At 41.7% G+C, this 18844-nt stretch overlaps 1 protein-coding gene across 5 annotated transcripts in view; it reads left to right on the plus strand.

Annotated features, from left to right (window-relative positions):
• Cdk14 (cyclin dependent kinase 14) overlaps positions 1 to 18844 on the plus strand; it is a 534756-nt gene that overhangs the window by 295727 nt on the left and 220185 nt on the right. For all 5 annotated transcript variants that reach the window (XM_005358306.2, XM_026784636.1, XM_026784637.1 and 2 more), the window contains one exon: positions 15141 to 15261. In XM_005358306.2, coding sequence (XP_005358363.1) covers positions 15141 to 15261 — 121 coding nt within the window. The remainder of the gene's footprint in view (positions 1 to 15140; positions 15262 to 18844) is intronic.

Below are 18844 nucleotides of genomic sequence, written 5' to 3' on the forward strand. Positions count from 1 at the left end.
TGTGGCTCAGATGTGAGGTCTCTGTGAGCAGTTCTTTAGGACAGCTGTCCATGGTAGTACAGGATGAGCTTGTCTTCCCGCTGACAGCTCTCTTAGAACCAGAGCACCGTTTTGGGAACACGCTGGGCCCTCTACACTGAGAATGTGTGATGTTTGCTGACAAGCGAGAAAACTGACTTGGCAGGTTGATGATTCTATATTGGAATATCTCAGAGTCTCCCCAGCTGTATTTTTGTGTCCATTGGTGCTTAGTTATTTAAAACACTTGTCTGGATGTAAAAGTGAATCTTTCATACCCTGTGTGGTATGAATGGGCATAAAAAAATATACTCCCAGCTGTTTCAATAGCTTTACCACTTTCATCATCTTAGAGACATTCATTGCAATTTCATATGAGTAAATTTCCCTTCTAGGCAGATTTTTATCTGCAAGCTTATCTCTGGCTATTATGCAGACAAGTGAGTTTTAGAGAGCTGCTTGGTTGTACTGCTAGGGATGTGTGGATCTTTTGGTTTGTCGTTGCTTCTTCCCAGAGGGCTCTAGTCCCACTGTCTTGCAAAGGTAGCCTGTCATGTAGAATGAAGAACTATTTGGGGACTGTGTCATAAAGAGAAAAGGCTGGGGTTTCGTGGTGGTGGACTCAGAACTGGGTCAGGATTCATTGACCTTTTCTCTTTTTCTATCTAAAACCAGTTATTTTTTAAAGCAGGTAACATGCACCCACGATGGTAACATGGGAGAACAGTGGAAACTGTGTTTCACTCTTCCTCCCAATTTTGTCCGTGGTTAGTTGCCTTGTTCAATCATTGATTTGTCTTCCATAGACGCTGTGTGCACAGATAAGTACGTAGCATGTTCTTATTTTGCATTTTGCTGTTTCCCTTAACAATGTATTACTCTTCGTTTCATAATAGTATTTAAAAATGTACTGGCCTCACTCATATTTTAAGTACATACCATAATTTGTTTAGCCAGTGTTCTCCTATACATTAAGATCATTGTGGTCTTTTCCTATGCTGTCATGATCAATGCCCAGACATTTAAATATTTGTGTTTACAAATATGTAGACAAGCACCTGACGTTGCCACTGGTGACTCTTGGAATCTTTGGAAACACAAGCAGTGACTTCTAATCCTTTTTCAACCTGCCAACCACTGTATTTCTTCTGTGAAGTTCTCGTGTGTGTGTGTAGGAATGTCCAGATTCAGACAGTCCCCTGCCTTAAGTAATTCAGGTCTACTCTCCAGTGACTCATCCACCAGGGTAAAGTGCTAGATAACCAATCAGATCTGCAGATGGATCTTGTACAGTGACTTGTGACATCGGAATTAAGGTTAGGGGGAGTTTGAATGGTATGGCATTAAAATTAGATATGGAAGCTGGTGGAAATAGTAAGCAGGAAGGGTTTCCAGAAGCATAGGCACACCAGAGTGCAAACACAACACTACAACTCCATCAAATGGGCCTCCTCAGCAGGTCCAGGGCAGCTTCTGTTTGAGAGCTTGTGCTCCCAAAACCAAGGCTTGGGAAAATATGACGTTTCTGTTTCCCGAGAACTTATGGCTCCTGAGGGGTCCACAATCAAATCTCATGGATCACTTCTTCTCTCAGAAACGAGACAGAGATCTCTCTATCGTGCCCAGTATTCAAGTGAGAATGCGGCAAGTACCCCAGCATCTGCACTCTTGTAACATTCAGACTTAATTGTAAGCACCCTCGGGACTCACTGGGCCTGTCCTTTGGAGAGTGGAGAGTAGCCATCACTCCGTACCCTTTCTTCCTGCCCTTTGGAGAGTGGAGACTAGCCACACTCTGTACCCTGTCCTCAGTTCCCAGGTTTCTGAGCAGCCCTCTTGGGAAGCTTGAGAAAGCATCATTGCTCTTTGCTGAGGCAAACATCTTTCTCCAGGAAACCACCGTGCTTCAAAAACAGCTCTGCCAGAAGCTGCCCCAAGTTTACCCTAACCCTTTTCCTCCCTGTCAAACAGCGAAATGTAGGTTACTTTCACAGCTTGCTCCAGAACAGTGATGAGGGCTTTATTTTACATTTACGTAATAGAAATTAAGCTAATTTTCTGGGAACAAATCAACAGTTTCAAAGGTAAGTTCAGGTCTCTTTCTTCAGGGAACCTGAACAGCTGGAAGCTTTGAAATGAATGCTTTTATACTTTTGCTCATTTGTGTTGTTTAAAAACAACAAAACACAGCACTTAGTTAACTATTTGTGAGGCATCTAAGCCAGGCCTGGAAGAATCAGGGATGCTGTTAATGCCACCGTTGAGACGTTAGCTTACTGAATACATTTGAGTATTGCAGTTTGCAGCCTGTGAGCTCATAATAGGAACATTGATGCTCTTCTAAACATTTTTTTGACAGACTGGGTGTTATGTAAGCTCTGTGTTTTCTAACGATTTGCTATTATGTTGAATGCAGAGGGGCTAGCCACTAGCAAGAAGGGAGGTTATTACAAGAAATGGCCATTACTCCTAGGGGGCTTATAATGTGGGTCGGAAGATAAGCCGAGCTTGAATATAGGAACCCAAACAGTTTTAGTTGCTGACTCCTGAGAAAATTAGGGAATACCAATTTTTAAGGAAACATTACTTTCTGAGGTTTTGTTTACCTAAGTGTTCCTTTTCTCTGGCATATTGGGCTTCGTCACTTTTCGGTAAATACTGGCTCCCTTCCGTGGCTGTCTGATGCTGCAGGTGGACCTCCATGCCGGTGAGCTGAACATGACTTGCGTCCATCTCTTCCTTCTCCACTTCCCTCCTTTAGATTACTGAGGAGATTCACCGGCCTTGGGACAGCTTTCTTCAAAAAAGCCTAATAAAATTATTCTCAAGCTTCCATTCGAATCTTTCTGGATCTTTTATTAATTAGATTAAGAATTCCAGGAGGGGACACTGGTTTCTCTGATATCATGTGTCAACCGTGAAAAGAGTCCCCCAAATTCCAGGAATACGAGAAGGCAAGAGACAGGCTGACTATCAAGCATATACTATAGGCTACTAAGCTTCCTTGTTCTGTAGGCACTCCCTGCTTCCTCTGCATAGCCCACCTCTGCTACATGGAGCTAAAATCTCTTCAGAGCCTACTGTGCTGCTGTCTGAATGTCTTTTGCATCAGTAGCTTTTCTAATAAATCTATTACCCCAAACAAAAACCTGCCCCAGTGTCCCCCTTGAGCCTTAAAGTACAATCTTAGGGACTTTTACTTACATAGGGATCTTGAATATTTATGTGACTGGATTTTAATCAGGCAGGACTGTGACCATCTTGAAAGACTGTAAGAGTTTTTATTTGAACTCTCCATTGTGAAACAGGTGCAGGAGCAGGTACCTGGGTGAGGGTCCATTGGGTTTGCTTCTCTGACAGGAATGCAGGCCTAAGCTTCGGCGAAGGAACCCGTGTTTCAGACACTCCTGCTGCATGTGTCAGGCCAGCAGTAGCCTCCCTGTGGACTAGATACTGTGACATCCTTCAGTCAGAAGTTGGAACTGCAAAGCAAGTGGGAAGTGGTCCCAACCAATCCTAACAGATTTTCTCATAAATGAGGGACTTAGGACATCTTGTACAATCACTGGGCCTAAGTCATTCAGAGAACAGTCCTTGGCATGGAGGAGGAGGGAGGGGAGTCTGCAAAGCTCCTAGAAGACTTTTTTTTGAATGATTTTCACAAGTTAGGTGGGAGTTTGTCAGTTAAATAAGACTCTGCAGGACATGAGACTATATAGTGCCAGTATAGTGGAGAAAGATAGCTTCATTCTTTGCTCAAAATGGGCCTAAACACAAAGGCTACAGTAATATCATGGCTTTTATTCCTTAGAATTTATGCTTTTACAATACAGTCAAAAGACTCACTAAGAGGAATGACTGTGTGTGACTGTGTGTAAATATATTAGTAATAGTATTTGCTGGTGAGCAATAGGTATGTACTTAGGTCAGCTGCACAATTAAGTGTTTGCAATGCGTCATCTCGTTTAGCCATCATGAATGCAGAATGAATGAGTCAGGTGCAGGAATTGTATCAGGATTCTACAGGGAGATAAAGGGCAACTCAAATGGGCAATTGGAGAGCTCAATGGAGTGATGTTTATGAAACTGGGTGGTTAAGGATGGGAAACATTTCCAGGCTCGCAGCAGCGCAGGCTTTTTCCTTCTCTGCCATGGGGTTTCAGCAGAAAGTGGTGCTGGAGCCTCGTGAGCACCATGCCTGCCTTCCTGTCTGTCTGGGAAGCCGGCAGGGAGATGAATAGAGGAACCTTGGCCTTCTCCTTCCTCACCTTTTGGTCAGTGTATCTCCCTTGGCCAAACCCAGCTTGAAACCAGGGGACTCTAGTGGAGATCCTTCAGTTCAGCCTGTAGGGAGCATAGGCTTGGGTGGGTGAGGAGGCATACAGGAAGCACTGGGATGGGGGGAGATGGGTACCCAAGAGAACTGCCATATGCATTGAATAAGATAGCACATCAGAGAAGTCACTAAGCTGTGTCTTTTACCCCAAATGGCATTTGTAGAAGTGGCCTCACGTGACTCAGAAAGACTGTCACACACACCAGAACACTGCTTCTTTACCAGTGGAGGAGATGGAGAACGCACCCTGTGGCGGACAGACCACCTGAGAGTTCTTAGGCTCAGAACTGAAGAGTAAGGGGTAGGGTGCTGTGTGCACGGAAGGGGATGGACTGGGGATCGTAATACAGTTGCCACCTCAGCTTCCTTCCTCTTTAAAGAAGGTGAGAGTGTTGAAGAAGACACAGGGCTATTTCCATCCCTTCCCGAAGGAAGGCTGTGGGGTCTTCTCTGCAGTGGGAATGACACCCGTATACTGATGCAGTTTGGAAAATATTCTCCCAATTCTCAATTTTACACATTTGAAATTGTGATTTTTTTCTACATTAGCAACATCCAATCCTACTTTCAGGATAACCAGGGTCATCAAAATAAGATAAACCTGCATTTCTCTTAGTAGAGATTTTCCCGTAATTATTTGGAAATTCTGTGTTGAGTTCACTGTTGGGACGCTTATGTGTGATTTGACTACTCTTCAAAAAGTATGATATGAAAAAAGTAAAACTTGTGGATCTCTGTGAATTCAAGGCCAGCCTGCTCTACAAAGGACAGGCAGTGTTGTTAGAAAGGTTGGGGAACACCAATAAAATAAAAAAGTATTATACTCATTCAATTGGACAGACTTTCCTCCTTAAATTGCCTCAATAATTGCCTTATAAGTTTGCAAGTAGTTTACTGTTAGATGGTGTTTACTGTTGTAAAAAAAAATCTTAGTTTGTTTAAAGATTATCGGCTATTTATATCGTACATAGCATTTATGAAATTTGGTGACAGCATGTCAAAGATCACCTGTTTCCCACATAATTTATTACATGTTCTTTTGATTAGCACTTACCCCCAGGCAGAGAGTCCTCAGGCAAATCCTGTAAGATAAACAGCGCCCACTGCCCTCCTTGGAAGGATTCAAGGTCTTGGGCCATTGCTTAGTATATGTGAGGCCCTGGGGTCATCTAACTCCTGGTAAGGATTTATGTGAGTGTGTGTGTGTGTGTGTGTGTGTGTGTGTGTGTGTGTGTGTGTGTGCAATTTCTAGCTAATTATCTTCAAAGCCTTCACAGCCATGGAACAATCCAGCAGACAAAGCAGTAAGAACTGTACACATCTGGCAGCCTACCTTGAAGGTTCCTGAGCATTTCCCATGAGAAATTGCTCGTTCGATTTCTTCTCTTGAGTGTATTCTGTGATTGCTCTGCAGCTCTCTAGGCAATCCAGTCATTTGTTCCAGCCTGGTCAGATTTGGGATGTGTGTGTGTGTGTGTGTGTGTGTGTGTGTGTGTGTGTGTGTACGCAGCTGGGTGATTTCTCCTTCTTCCTGAGTGAGGTAACCCAGACCCAGAAAGATGAATATGGTATGAACTCACTCTTAAGTGGATACTAGCTGTTAAGCCATGAATAATGAGCCTATTGTCCAGGAACCTAGAGAAGCTAAGTAACAATGTGTACCCTGAGAAAGACATATGTCCCCTTGGAAGGGGCAATAGACAAGATCTCCTGAGAAAATTGGGAGCATCAGTAAGGGGAAGATGGGAGGGCAGAAGGAGAGGAGGAAGCAAGAAGGGGACAGGGGAAGAGAACTTGAGGGAATGGGATAGTCGAGATGGAGGAAGGACAGAGATGAGAGCAAGGAAAGAGATATTTTGATTGAAGGAGCCATTATGGGGCCAGCAAGATACCTGACACTAGAGAAATTCCCAGGAATCCACAGGGATGACCTCATCTAATACCCTAAGGAATAGTGGAGAGAGTGTCCCCACTGGCTTTACCCTGTAGTCGGATTGATGACTATCTTAAATGTCACTATAGAACCTTAATCCAGCAACTGATGGAGACAGGGGCAGAGACCTGGAAGGGAGCACTGGGCTGAGCTCCCAAAGTCCAGTTGAAGAGTGGGAGGAGTGAGAATATGAGCAAAGAGGTAAAGACCATGAAGGGTTCACCCACTGGAACAACTTACCTGAGCTAATGGGAGCTCACCAACTCCAGCTTGACAGGGAAGGGAGCAGCATAGGATCAAGCTATTCCCTCTGAATGTGGTTGACAGTTGTATGACTGGGCAGACTGCAGGGTCACTGACAGTGCCACCAGGATTTGTCCCTGCTGCTTGGACTGGCTTTTTGGAACCTATTCTCTTTGGATGGATACCTTGCTCAGCCTGGATATAGTAGGGAGGGTCTTGGTCCTTTCTTGGAGCAATGTGCCTTGCCTCCTCTATGGAGTGGGTTGGGAGAAAGTGGAGGAAATGGGAGGGGAAGAGTGGGAAAATGGGATTGGTATGTAAAATGAAAGAAGATAGTTTGTTTTCCTTTTTAAAAAAATAAAATAAAAAAGAAGGAACAGGAACGAAAAATACATATTTTCTCTGTTTTGCCATGTGATGCTATTTGGTCTGTTGGGATACACTGTAGAACGCCCTTACCAGATGCCTAACCAATTCGAGCATTGTACTCTTTTTTTTTTAATTCCACTCTAATTAAAAATATTACATCTGGATCACAGTTTTCCCTCTATCCACCCCCCCCCCCGTCTCTCCACTAGCCTCCCCCTCTTTTGCTCTCCTTCAGATCTACCCCCTTTGCCTCTCTTCATAAAAGAGAAGGTCTCCCAGGAGCACTCATCACCAGGGCAGAACAAGCTACAATAAGTAAGACGAGGCACATATCCTAACAAGCTACAATAAGATCTGGCACATACCATAATGGCTACACTAAGACCAGGCACATGCTATAACAAACTACAATAAGACCAGGCACATGCCATAACAAGCTACAATAAGAACCAGGCACATGCCATAACAAGCTATAATAAATAAGACTAAGCACATGCCATTAACAGCTGCACGAAGACCAGGCACATGCCATCCCATTAAAGACGGATGACACAACCCAACAGGAGTTGGAAGGTCCTGCAAGTAGGCAGAAGAGTCAGAGACAGTCGCTACTTGCAGTGCTAGTAACCCCATAAGCACACCAAGCTTTTCAGCCATAACATAATTGCAGAGGAACTAGGTCAAACCCCTACAGGCTCCTGATTATCTGTGAGCTCTCATGAGTCTTGGTCAGTTGATTCTGTAGAACATAATCTTGTGATGCTCCTGACTCCTCTGATTTCTCCAGTCCTTCCTCGCCCTCCTCTGCAGGCCTCCCCAAGCTCTACCTAATGTTGGGCTGTGGGACTTTGCGTCATTCTTGGGAACTTCTCAGCCATCACACCTCTATTCTTTCTAGATTATTAAGTCACAGGTATGATGTTCTCATAACAGAAGACAAGAACGTTGTTTTCCTCTGCTTTCAACACAAAGCACTTTAGGAAATAAGTAAAAAAATTTTTCATAAATTTGTCTTAATTTTTTAATTCTTTTGAAAGCTAAAAATGAATGCATTAATAAGTAAGGACATATAACATTTCACATGAGTTAAATGGATAGATAGATAGATAGATAGATAGATAGATAGATAGATAGATAGAAAGAAAGATTGATAGATGATAGATAATGGATAGATGATAGATGGGAAGATAGATCGATCGATAGATTGATCAATCTATAGATAGATGATAGGTAGATAGAAAGATATATAGGTAGATGATAGGTACATAGGTAGGTAGGTAGATAGATAGATAGATAGATAGATAGATAGATAGATAGATAGATGATAGGTAGATAGGTAGATAAAAGATAGATAGTAAATTGTCATTTCTTTTGTGTGCAAATCATGCCTTTAGCACAAAATTATACTTTCTTTAGCCTTATAGTTACAATTATTTCAATGAATATCTTTTAAAATTTCCCCTTCTGTTAAACATAGATAATCTTCTCATACGACATATCCTGATTGAGGTTTCCCCTCCCTATACTCCTTCTAGTTTCTTCCACATTTTTTATATGAAGCTGAGAATTGTCTTTTCAAAATCTTTGAAGAATTGTGTTGGAATTTTGATAGTGATTGCATTAAATCCATAGATTGCTTTTGGTAAGATGATGATTTTTTTACTGTGTTAATCCCATGAGCATAGGAGATCATTCCATCATCTAATATTTTTCAATTTATTTCTTCAAAGTTTTATTATACAGATCTTTCACTTATTTGGTTAGCGTTACCCACAAAGTATTTGATTTTTTGGGGGGCTATTGTGAAAGGTGGTGTAGTTTCCCTGACATTTTTCTCAATTTATATATAGGAGGCTACTGATTTTTGTGAGTTAATTTTGCAACCAGCTACTTGGTTGAAAGTGCTTTATCAGTTGTAGGAGTTGCCTGGTGGAGATTTGGTCACTTTTGTATACTGTCATATCTTCTTCAAGGAGAGACTGTTTGACTTCTTCCTTTCTGGTTTGTATTCCACCCCTCCATTTGACCTTATAGCTGTAACTGTTTCCATCAGTATCTCCAAAATGTGTATATGAGTGTGTGTGTGTGTGTGTGTGTGTGTGTGTGTGTGTGTGTGTGTGTGCGTGCACTAGAGTACTGCATGTTGGGCCGGGAGACAACTTGCTGGGGTGCTCTTTTCCTTGTGGTTTCTGGGAACCGAACTCAGGTTGTCAGTCTTGTAATCAAGTTCTCTTGGCAGTTAAGCAGTTTCCCTTTTATTAACAAATATCTTTTGTTCAGTATAGTCATGCACATTCAATGATGTTCTAGGTGATATTATTAATTCTCTTTATAAGCCAATGCTTCGAAAGTTGAGTACTATGTCTTGATTTAAAACTTAGATTTTTTTTACATTTATGGTTGTGAGGCTAGCCGGGCGATGGTGGTGCACGCCTTTAATCCCAGCACTCAGGAGGCAGAGGCAGGCGGATCTCTGTGAGTTCGAGACCAGCCTGGTCTACAGAGCTAGTTCCAGGACAGGCTCCAAAGCCACAGAGAAACCCTGTCTCGAAAAACCAAAATAAAAAAAAAAAAATAAAAAAAAAACTTAGATTTTTTTTTATGACAAACTTTGTGTTTTTTGCATTTAATTTAAAAATTACAATGAGTACAAATCAAATCAGATGGTAGGGTTCTATCTAGCATTCAAGAGGCCCTGGGTTGGATCCACAACATCCAGTAAACCACTTCCACATATGTAGCTTCAGCACTCAGGAGATGGATCCCATCAGATCAGAAATTTAAGGTCAGCCTCAGCTACATAGCAAATTCATGTCCAGGCTAAAATCTTGTCTTAAAAATAGCACTAATAAAAGTTGGTGAGAAGCCAGTATGGACATGGCCATCCATCAGAACTGCCAATTTGCTCAGATCAGCGCATTCATTTGCTGTGCAGTGCTGTCATCTGGAATTAAAATAATACATCAAGTTTCACGAACTGAGAAAGAGAAACTAGAAGCATAAGGCAGTGAGCTGTGAAATGGTGGCCTATTAGCACATGCCCCATTGGAGATGCCTCTGCACCCTTTGCTCCTACAGATGGGCCGGGATCCATGATGCAGAACTGCCCAGGTGGAGGCTTTGGAGGAACTAGGGTGTATATGATTTTTATACATCTAATGAAGAACTTTTAGGATTACATCTGTAGGATTGCTGAATTTGATTACTTGTTGAGCACAAAATTTAACATAGTCTGTTGCAGGTATCAGCAGACCTTTCTTACTCGTGTGTCAGATTCTAAGTAAAGTTGTTTTCTGGATCACAGAGCATCTGTCAGCTACTCTACTCAGCTGTTCAGTAAAAATGCAGCCATTGTCACATCTGAATGACCGGATGTAGATGCTTTCCAAAAGGATTTATTTAGAATGACGGATGCCCATCGATTAGTTCAATTTATGGTCCACAGATTTCAGACCTCTCATTTAAAAAAATAAAAAACAAGCAAAACCCAAACAAACAGACAAACAAAACCAAAGGCTAGAGAGCCCTAGGAACTTGAGCAAATCTAACTACCTGGGCAATTCTGGAATCAACATCAGACAGTTTACTTTGCCATGTCAGCAGAAGCTTCATTTAATACACAGACAAATCCACAACAGTGAGCTCGTCAATTGGTATTTAGCCCAATCATTCTAAGTAGCCTTACTGTATCTATTCATTTCATCTCAATTAATATCTCTCAGAGAAGCATGTACGAAGTTATTTGTCCTGTATTAAAACTCAATGATATGAGCATTTTGTTTTCTTTGGGAAGTGTCTTAGTTTGCTTTCTGTAGCCATGGTAAAACACCATGAGTAAACTAACTGCAGGAGGAAGGGGTTTATTTCATCATACCGCTCCAGGGGACAGTCTGTCACTGAAGGAAGCCCAGGCAAGAAGCCAAGCAGTCAGGGACCTGGAGTTAGGACCCACAGCCGAGACCATGGAGGAAGACTGCTTATTGACTCGGTCCAAGTCAACCTACTTTCTTACACTGTCTAGGGCCACTTGCCCAGAGGTGCTCTTGAATTAATCCATTACTAGGTCAAAGCTCTCAGGAACCAACCTCTTCCTAAAAGCTTTGCCTCTAAGCACCGGTGTTCAATGCATGAATTTCCACACTAGAGGATACTGCTTTAAATGTATGGCGTATTCAAAACCAGTAGGAGACAAATATGATAAGGTCCCAGAGGGACACCTTGTCATTCCTGGCTAACTATTCTGTAAGAAAGAAGTAAAGGAGGAAATTTAAATAAAGAAAGCAATCTCCAGGGTGTAACTCCCAATGGAGAACAATTAAGATAAGAGGAGAATATCCATTGTTGGGTGGTGAAGGTCTCTTTCCTCTTGAAAAAATGCAGAGAGTCCTGAGATTTCTTCTTTGTCCTTGCTAAAGGACAGGAGCAAACTCAAGGTGGCAGCAGGTATCACCTGTGAGTTGCCTATGTTGTAGACAGGGGAAAGGAATTCTTTCATTGGAAAATTGTTAGCTACAAAACTTCTTTACATCTGAAGTCGAAGATTCTATTTAGGAATTGTGGTAGCCCCACTCTGAACTGTAGCAGTGTTCTTAATAGCAGGACATCCCCTTTCCTCTCAGGTCTGCCCTCCTTAGAAGTGACAACACTAAGACTATACCCAACCCTTGGTTATGGGAGTCCAGGGGAGCTGGCGGCACCAGTTGGGCCATGCCACACTGCAGACAAGCTGTCCTCATCTGGTTTGCGTCTCACTTTCCTAAAGACTTTCAGCTCAGACTAAACATTAATAAAAGAAGTTTTGATAATCACCCATGAACTTCGTGGTTTTTTTAAAGGTAGTGTAGCTTTCTTCCTGTAGTGTAACCATAGCAACTGACAGGGACCAGAGAGAGAAAGCTTTCTCACATGCTGTGCTAATTAATCCTGCCCTACAGTTTTCCTTCAGCTGGAAGATTCGCTGTCATAAATTTTGCATGAGTAAGCAGGTTTTGATTTGTGAACTTTACAAAAACATGGTGTTGTCTTTACCAAAAAGATTGGGGAAATGCACTAGAAAATCATATTTCAAGGTATTCTTGTAAAAAAAATATAAGCCATTGTTGAAGTAATTCAGTCTTTCCTGAGAAACCATAGGCTTCACTTTTCTTATGAAATGAATGTGAATATCCTTAGAGTAAGTACCTTTTGTTCATTGATGTGTGTACACCTTCAGAACTAACAGCTTCCAACTGACTATGTCACCCCAAGTGAGGTGACAAGAAAACTTCATCTAAACAGACGAAGAAAGCACTAATCTGAATTACAGCCCATTACTGTCTATATGACATCTCTATGTGCAAACACTCCTACAAAGCCCTTTTTCATGACTTGGAAAACTCATCCTCACTGCTCTTTTGGGAACATTGTAGCCCAGCTAAACGAAGTTGTGGCTCTCCTTGACCTGAGTATGTCAGCCAGGAGACGATAATGTGGACTAGGAACTTCCCTTTGTATCTTCTCCAATCCTTAACCAATTTAACAGCTCACAGTTGGTCCACAACCACATGCAGTAGTTGGGCTTTCGTTGTATTCAGGGAATTCTGAGGTTTCATATTTTTTCTCATCTTAGACTGTTACTTTCTATTTTGTAACCAGCCTGATTGTACGAACTGTCAAAGACAATCTCACCTTTTTCCATTTGCCCATCTCTGTTTGAGCTGTCTGACAATAAGGCCTCAGGAAAAGCAAGAAGCTCCAGCTTGGATGGTCTGGCTCCCATTTGACTTGACAGCCACATATGGGAGGCGTCAGAACCTATTTTCAGAGCCGTCCTTAGCTCTTTGGTTCCTATGTGGAAATGTTGTCGTTTGAAGGGATTGCCGATCCCTGCAGACACTTTCCCAGCCTTACTGTCATGTTAATAGTACAGTTTTGTCTGAATTGAGGTAGGTTAAACCTTGCGAAGTAGAGAACGTGCTACATGGAATCTGTGCTTGGACAGAGCTCTATTTATGTCCAAGATATTAGGTGTAGTAAGTTAATATTTTTGTATATTTTTATAGCTATACATTTTCTATGGGATATATAAGAACATTAGCCAATTCCATATGTCATCACCTTATTGTAAAAATTACACTGTAGAACAATGGATTATAATGATAATTGAATTATCAACTTTTTGTCTTACCAGCTACCCTATTGATTATAAGTTTACAAATAATCCAGAAAATTAACAGCTATGGTTAAAAAACAGGACGAAGTGATTTCCTAAACATCTCTGATAATTTTAATATATCATTGAAATGAACATGTTTAAAAGAGGTTCACAGCAAAAACTTTGTATTATACTTTAAGTACAATACCGATAAACAATCCTTTATACGTGTGGTGTTGATTGTCGTATAGCTGTGAAAAAGTGCCAGAGGTGTTCAGTTTAAATGAAGGGATGTTGTTTTTTGTTTTTTTTTGTTTTTTTTTTTTCTCATGGTCTCAGAAGTTTCAGCCAGGATTGGGCTGGCCCTGTCGTATTTGCATCTGTGGTGAGGCGGAATAACACAGGAAAAAGCTCATGTGGAACGAAGCTGCTTACTTTGTAGGATCTAAGTGAGAAAGACTGTCACCTTGACGTCCCCCTCATGACCCAGTGAACCAAGTTCCTCCTGCTAGGCCTCGTCCCCTGGATAGTCCATCGACTCTCAGTACCACTGTGGGCCACTGAACTGTTCTCTAACAAATGGACCGTGAGGGGACATTCAGATCTAAAATATTGCACTGACCATTAATGGCATGGCCAGATAGTGATCTACTGTGACTTGTTTGGCTTTCAGAAACAACGCTGTGAGATGTGTGACCTTTAAAAGACGTAGAAGGGCGGGCAGAGGACTCAGTGGTTTAGAATGCTTACTGCTCCCGCAGAAGGCCTGACTTCAGTTCTCAGCACCCAAGTCAAGCAGGGAATTCAGTGCCCTCTTCTGGCCTCTACAGGCACCCACTTGTGTGTCCACGTAGTATGTGCATGTATGTACTTGGGTGTACATGTACACACACAAAGTAAAAGACAATCTTTTTGAAAAGGGGACTAGGCTGGGGTAGCTTGTTGGTAGTATGCCTCCTTAACATACGGGGGAGTGTGTTCAATCCTTAGCATTGCAAATAAACATTATTTTAAAAAAAAGAACTAGTCATTACATACAACCTAGGGGAAAACACTCTAAAAACCTTACTAAATTATGAAAGGGACAGGGCCAGAGAAATGGTTCAGGATGTAAGAGCATGTTCTAACCTACTGCTTTGCAGAGGACCATGGTTTGCTTCCAGTAATTACACCAGGTAGCTCACGGACTCTTGGAAGTCCTGCTCCAGGAGCTCTGACACCCTCTTCTGGCCTCTGTGGGCTCCCATACTTATGTGTATATACCACCATACACATCAAATTCAGAGTAAAACAAATCTTTCTAAAAATGGATAATCACATATTCCAGAGGTAAAACCATGGAGGACATACATGAATATATGTTTTGTTTTCTTTTGTTTTGTTTTGCAGCCTTGTGTCTGTGTGTGAGTATTTTTGGTTATTAGGGTCGAATTGTCTTTAAGGTAATATTGCCACTCTTTCCCATTGGGGTTTGATATCAACTTTCATCACCTATATGTTCCAATTTGAGCATTGCTTTATAATTGTGTAGCTCATTGGTTTTCAGGTAAATCTCCTGAGTGTGTATCCACTTGTGAGTCTTTGGAAAACACTCATACCATAAAAACATTTGGGCATCTCTTTGAGAAAAGTATTGCAGTTTCTTCTTACAGATTCAATACACATGTAAACATTGGTAGCTCTGGTCCTTTGTATAGCTAGGAGACTTTGGGTTTCTTAATATATCTTTTTTTTTTGCAAGTTATTTTACCAAGGAACTTTTAGTGATACGACTTACATATTTGGAACTCTCAGAACTAGAGTTCTGCAAACAGATGCAGTAGCCAGGAGATTCTGAGGTTGTTCTGATTTTGTCTAGAGATATTTGATCGGAGCCCTAGCACAGATGCTTTATTTTCAATATGCATTATCTCGTGGTTATCAACGTGATGATAAAAAACATAAAAAACTGCATATATTCCCCTCAAATCTTGTGTTAATCTTGACATTACATTCATGAATGTGAATTACAGCAGTGTTGTTTAACCTTTTAAAATGGAACATTTCAGTTTAAAACACATGTTCTTTTCATGCCCATCTAACCTCTTTATGTTTCCGGTAACCTACAGGTCTTGCAAGAGCAAAATCCGTCCCCAGCCACACGTATTCCAATGAAGTGGTTACCTTGTGGTACAGACCTCCAGATGTTCTCCTGGGCTCCACAGAATATTCCACCTGCCTTGACATGTGGTAAGAAATGAACACTTTATCTGATCTGTGTGCCATGCTTGGTCTGGGCCAAACCTAGACAAACATCAACCGTTTGGAGGAGCAGCGGTGATGCAAGAGTGAGTGCTGCCTGTGTGTGGCAGGGCTGTTGCCTAGGAGGAGCAGTGATTGGCAGGGCTGTTGCCAAGGAGGAGCAGTGATTGGCAGGGCTGTTGCCAAGGAAGAGCAGTGATGCAGAAGTGAGTGCTGCCTGTGTGTGGCAGGGTTGTTGCTGCTTTCAAACCTGGTTGGGAATGGAACTCAGAGACTGTTCCATATGGAACCTTCTAAGGGTTCTTGATGGACAAGGTCAGAGGGTTTTTTTTTTTTCTGTCAGTACTGTAAATTTCTCTGTAAGGTCCTAATTTATTGTTTTATTTTATAATGAGGAAGTGTGTACCTTCAAAGAGCAGTAGACTAAGAAGTAACAGGGAATGAATTTATATTGCCCACATAGCTCTGGTAATTGGTTTGACTGAAAGCTATTGATAACAATTGTCGAAAATGAAATGCCTTGAGTTTTTACAATCTGGAATAATTCCAGGACAGGAGAATTCCACGCAGCCGTTTAGCAGCTGTTAAAGTCTTTTTAGTGTATTAGAATGATCGGAAATACTTGCTAATACTGGCAAACTACCTGCATTGCTAAATATGTAAGATGTAAGTGTCATAATCATCAAAGGGAATGAACGTCTTTCTTAACACTCTGGAGAGAGTCACACTTGGCCGTTGAGCATGGCTTTTTCTTTTCTGGATTCATGATTGCGTTTGAAGTAAAATAATTCTTGAAGCTTGTGGCTGATTTATGACAGAGTCGTCATTCTGGGATGATTATGCCCCCATATTTATGCTACAACTGATCATATAATGTTTATGGCCTTAGTAAAACTTCAGCATGTGTTATTTATCTTTCTCTGTGTAGTTCCTTCATGCCTCACCCCCACCCCCCAGCAATCTTGGCTTTTAAGATTTAGCAACTTTCTTAATGTATGTTTAAGATACCCCTAACTGTGGGGTTTGGTATTCTGTGGAGCCACTGACGTCATCTGCAGACTCTTATGTCCATGTAACTAACATTGTACGTCTAGATCTATAGCTTTAAATAAAACTAAGAATCTAGGCCACCAAACACCCGGAGATTTGTTCTCATACGTTTGTATGCTTTATCATAAATCTGGTCACATTTTAATGATTCTGAAATCCCAAGAATAAATATCACCATCTATTGCTGAGTGGCTGAGTTAATCATTTTTTATCACACTTCCTGGTCTTGGCTTTTTAATGGTTATTTACTCTTTCTGTAGTTAATATTGTCCCCTAAGGATAGGCCTATTTTGGGGCAACATAGAAACTTAGATCCTTAATTATAATGGGGGAAAGTTAGAGATAGAGGCCAGTGCACACACCAGGTACCACTTAGTTGCCCTCTTAATCACTTATTACTTTTTGCTGTTAGTTGAGTGTTGGCTATGCAAGTAATAATTATATCACAGTCTTGAGATATAAAGTATTGTTCCATTTATTTTTGCATCTTAGTTGTCTTTCAGTAAGTTCAGCTAAACTCTCTGCTAATAAAATGTCTTTTAGAACATTGGTGGTGCGGAACCAGTGTTGTCTTAGTTGCTTTGTTTAGTCAAGATTGCATCGTCCTACTAAGTTTAGCACCATGGCACATGCATGTAACCCAGCACAGAAAATCAGGAAACAGGCAGGACCCTGGAGCTCAACTTAGCCAATTCAGGAAGAGAGTTTGTCTCAAAAATGAAGGTGGACAGCAAGGACACCATTGACCTTGCTATGAATACATGTACCTACAGTCACGTATACACACACTCACACATATGTACAGCACACAACAGAATGATGTCTAAGTGACTGGAGTTACTGCTTAGTTGGAGGACCTCAATTCAGTCCCCCGAACCAATGTACAAGCGTGAAGCAGATTCTTGAGCCTCACCGCCCAGTCTGCCTAGTTTACCTGGAGAGCTCTTAGCCAGTCAGAGAACTGCCCTCCTCTGCACAGGTAGAGAGCTTCCTGAGAAACAACACTCAAAGCTGACCTCTGGCCTCCATATACATACTCTCTCTCTCACACACACATATATGCACATGTGCACACACACACACACTGGGGTGGTTTTTATAGTTCCGAGTACAGGATGGGCTCCGGCTTTCTCCTATGTTTGTTTCTGGCACACACTGTTTTCTAGTCTGCCCCGCTTTGCCCCTCTCCCTGTGTGTGAGAGATGGTCGGGCACTTGCTGCCAATTTGCTTTGAACAGAGGCATGATAGAAGCATATGAAGAAGCCTGCTATTTAAGAAGGGGAAATCTGATAGAAAATAGGGGACCCCGAATGCCCTCTTGTCCCCATGCCAACATTACTCATTGCCAGACACAAATAGCAAGTGTGTGAGGATTGAGCTTCCCGTGCTTATTTTCAGTTCACTTCCAAGCTCTAAAATCTAAGATGTCTAAGCCATGCCTGTCATTTGGAATCTGATTTCATTCCAAGCAATTTTCTAAAAGCTGCTCTGCTATTTTGCAATCAGGTGAAAATGTGTCTTTCCCATGAGGGGGACGTTCACAGGGAGCTGATTTTTGCATAATCAATGACATCGATGCAGGCTATTCAGACACCTGGAAATGGGATTGTAATTGAGTCATGGCTCAGCTGCACCAAAAAGAAATACAAATATTAACCCAAGGACAGCAGTAGGGAGGCAGGTGGCAGGAGTTTCAGGCTATTTTTACAGTTCATTTACTGTCCTGGGGCTGGAGTAACTAAGAACTGATGATCCCTACACAGCGTTCAATAGCCACAGGCACTAAAGATATTAATGAAGACACATATGCAATAACAGTGTCAGCATGTGATGGAAATCAGAGCTGGCACCGCTAGGAGCTTCTCCTGTGTGTCGCCAGCACCATGGTGATGTGTGAATGCAAAGAACAAGTTAAGAGCGCATCACGGTAGTTTTGGTACCTTTGTTTCCTTTCATGAATGAAGATCTAAGAAGCAAAATCGAATTGAACGTTGCCTCTTGTAAAGCGTCTGTTAATGCTTAGATTGCGTAGCGCCTTGAACGTCAGAGCATTTAAAAGCTTGGCTAAGCTTCTAAACCAGAGAGACTCGTGGGTTCTGAGGAACACAGGAAGGGAGCATGGACGTGAGGGCAGCATATCTGTGTAACTCTTGGCTGACTAGAGAGCACAGCTCTGTCTGCAGAGCTGGGATTTTAAATAAGCTCATTTCCTCTCTGCCTGTTCTGACCTGCCTTTGCAGCTGCTCGGGTTCTCTAAAGCAGAACATTGTTGGGGATTATTTTACCGGATTAATTTTTAATATCAGGTAGCTAAATTATCTGTTGTTAATAAATGATTATCTCCTCAAAGGCTTTGTGCTTTAGAGGGGGCCCAGGGTATCAACGGCAGCACCCCCAACACCGTGTGCAAAGAATGATGGTTTGTCAAGCGCTTCCTATCATCATCTTTTTAAAGCTAATTAACATATTAACTATGCTTGTCAAAATGTGGGCAGATCATTTATAAATAAGCCTGTCAAC

Source organism: Microtus ochrogaster, chromosome 26 (genome assembly GCF_000317375.1).
Source record: "Microtus ochrogaster isolate Prairie Vole_2 chromosome 26, MicOch1.0, whole genome shotgun sequence".
Classification (NCBI taxonomy): Eukaryota; Metazoa; Chordata; class Mammalia; order Rodentia; family Cricetidae; genus Microtus; species Microtus ochrogaster.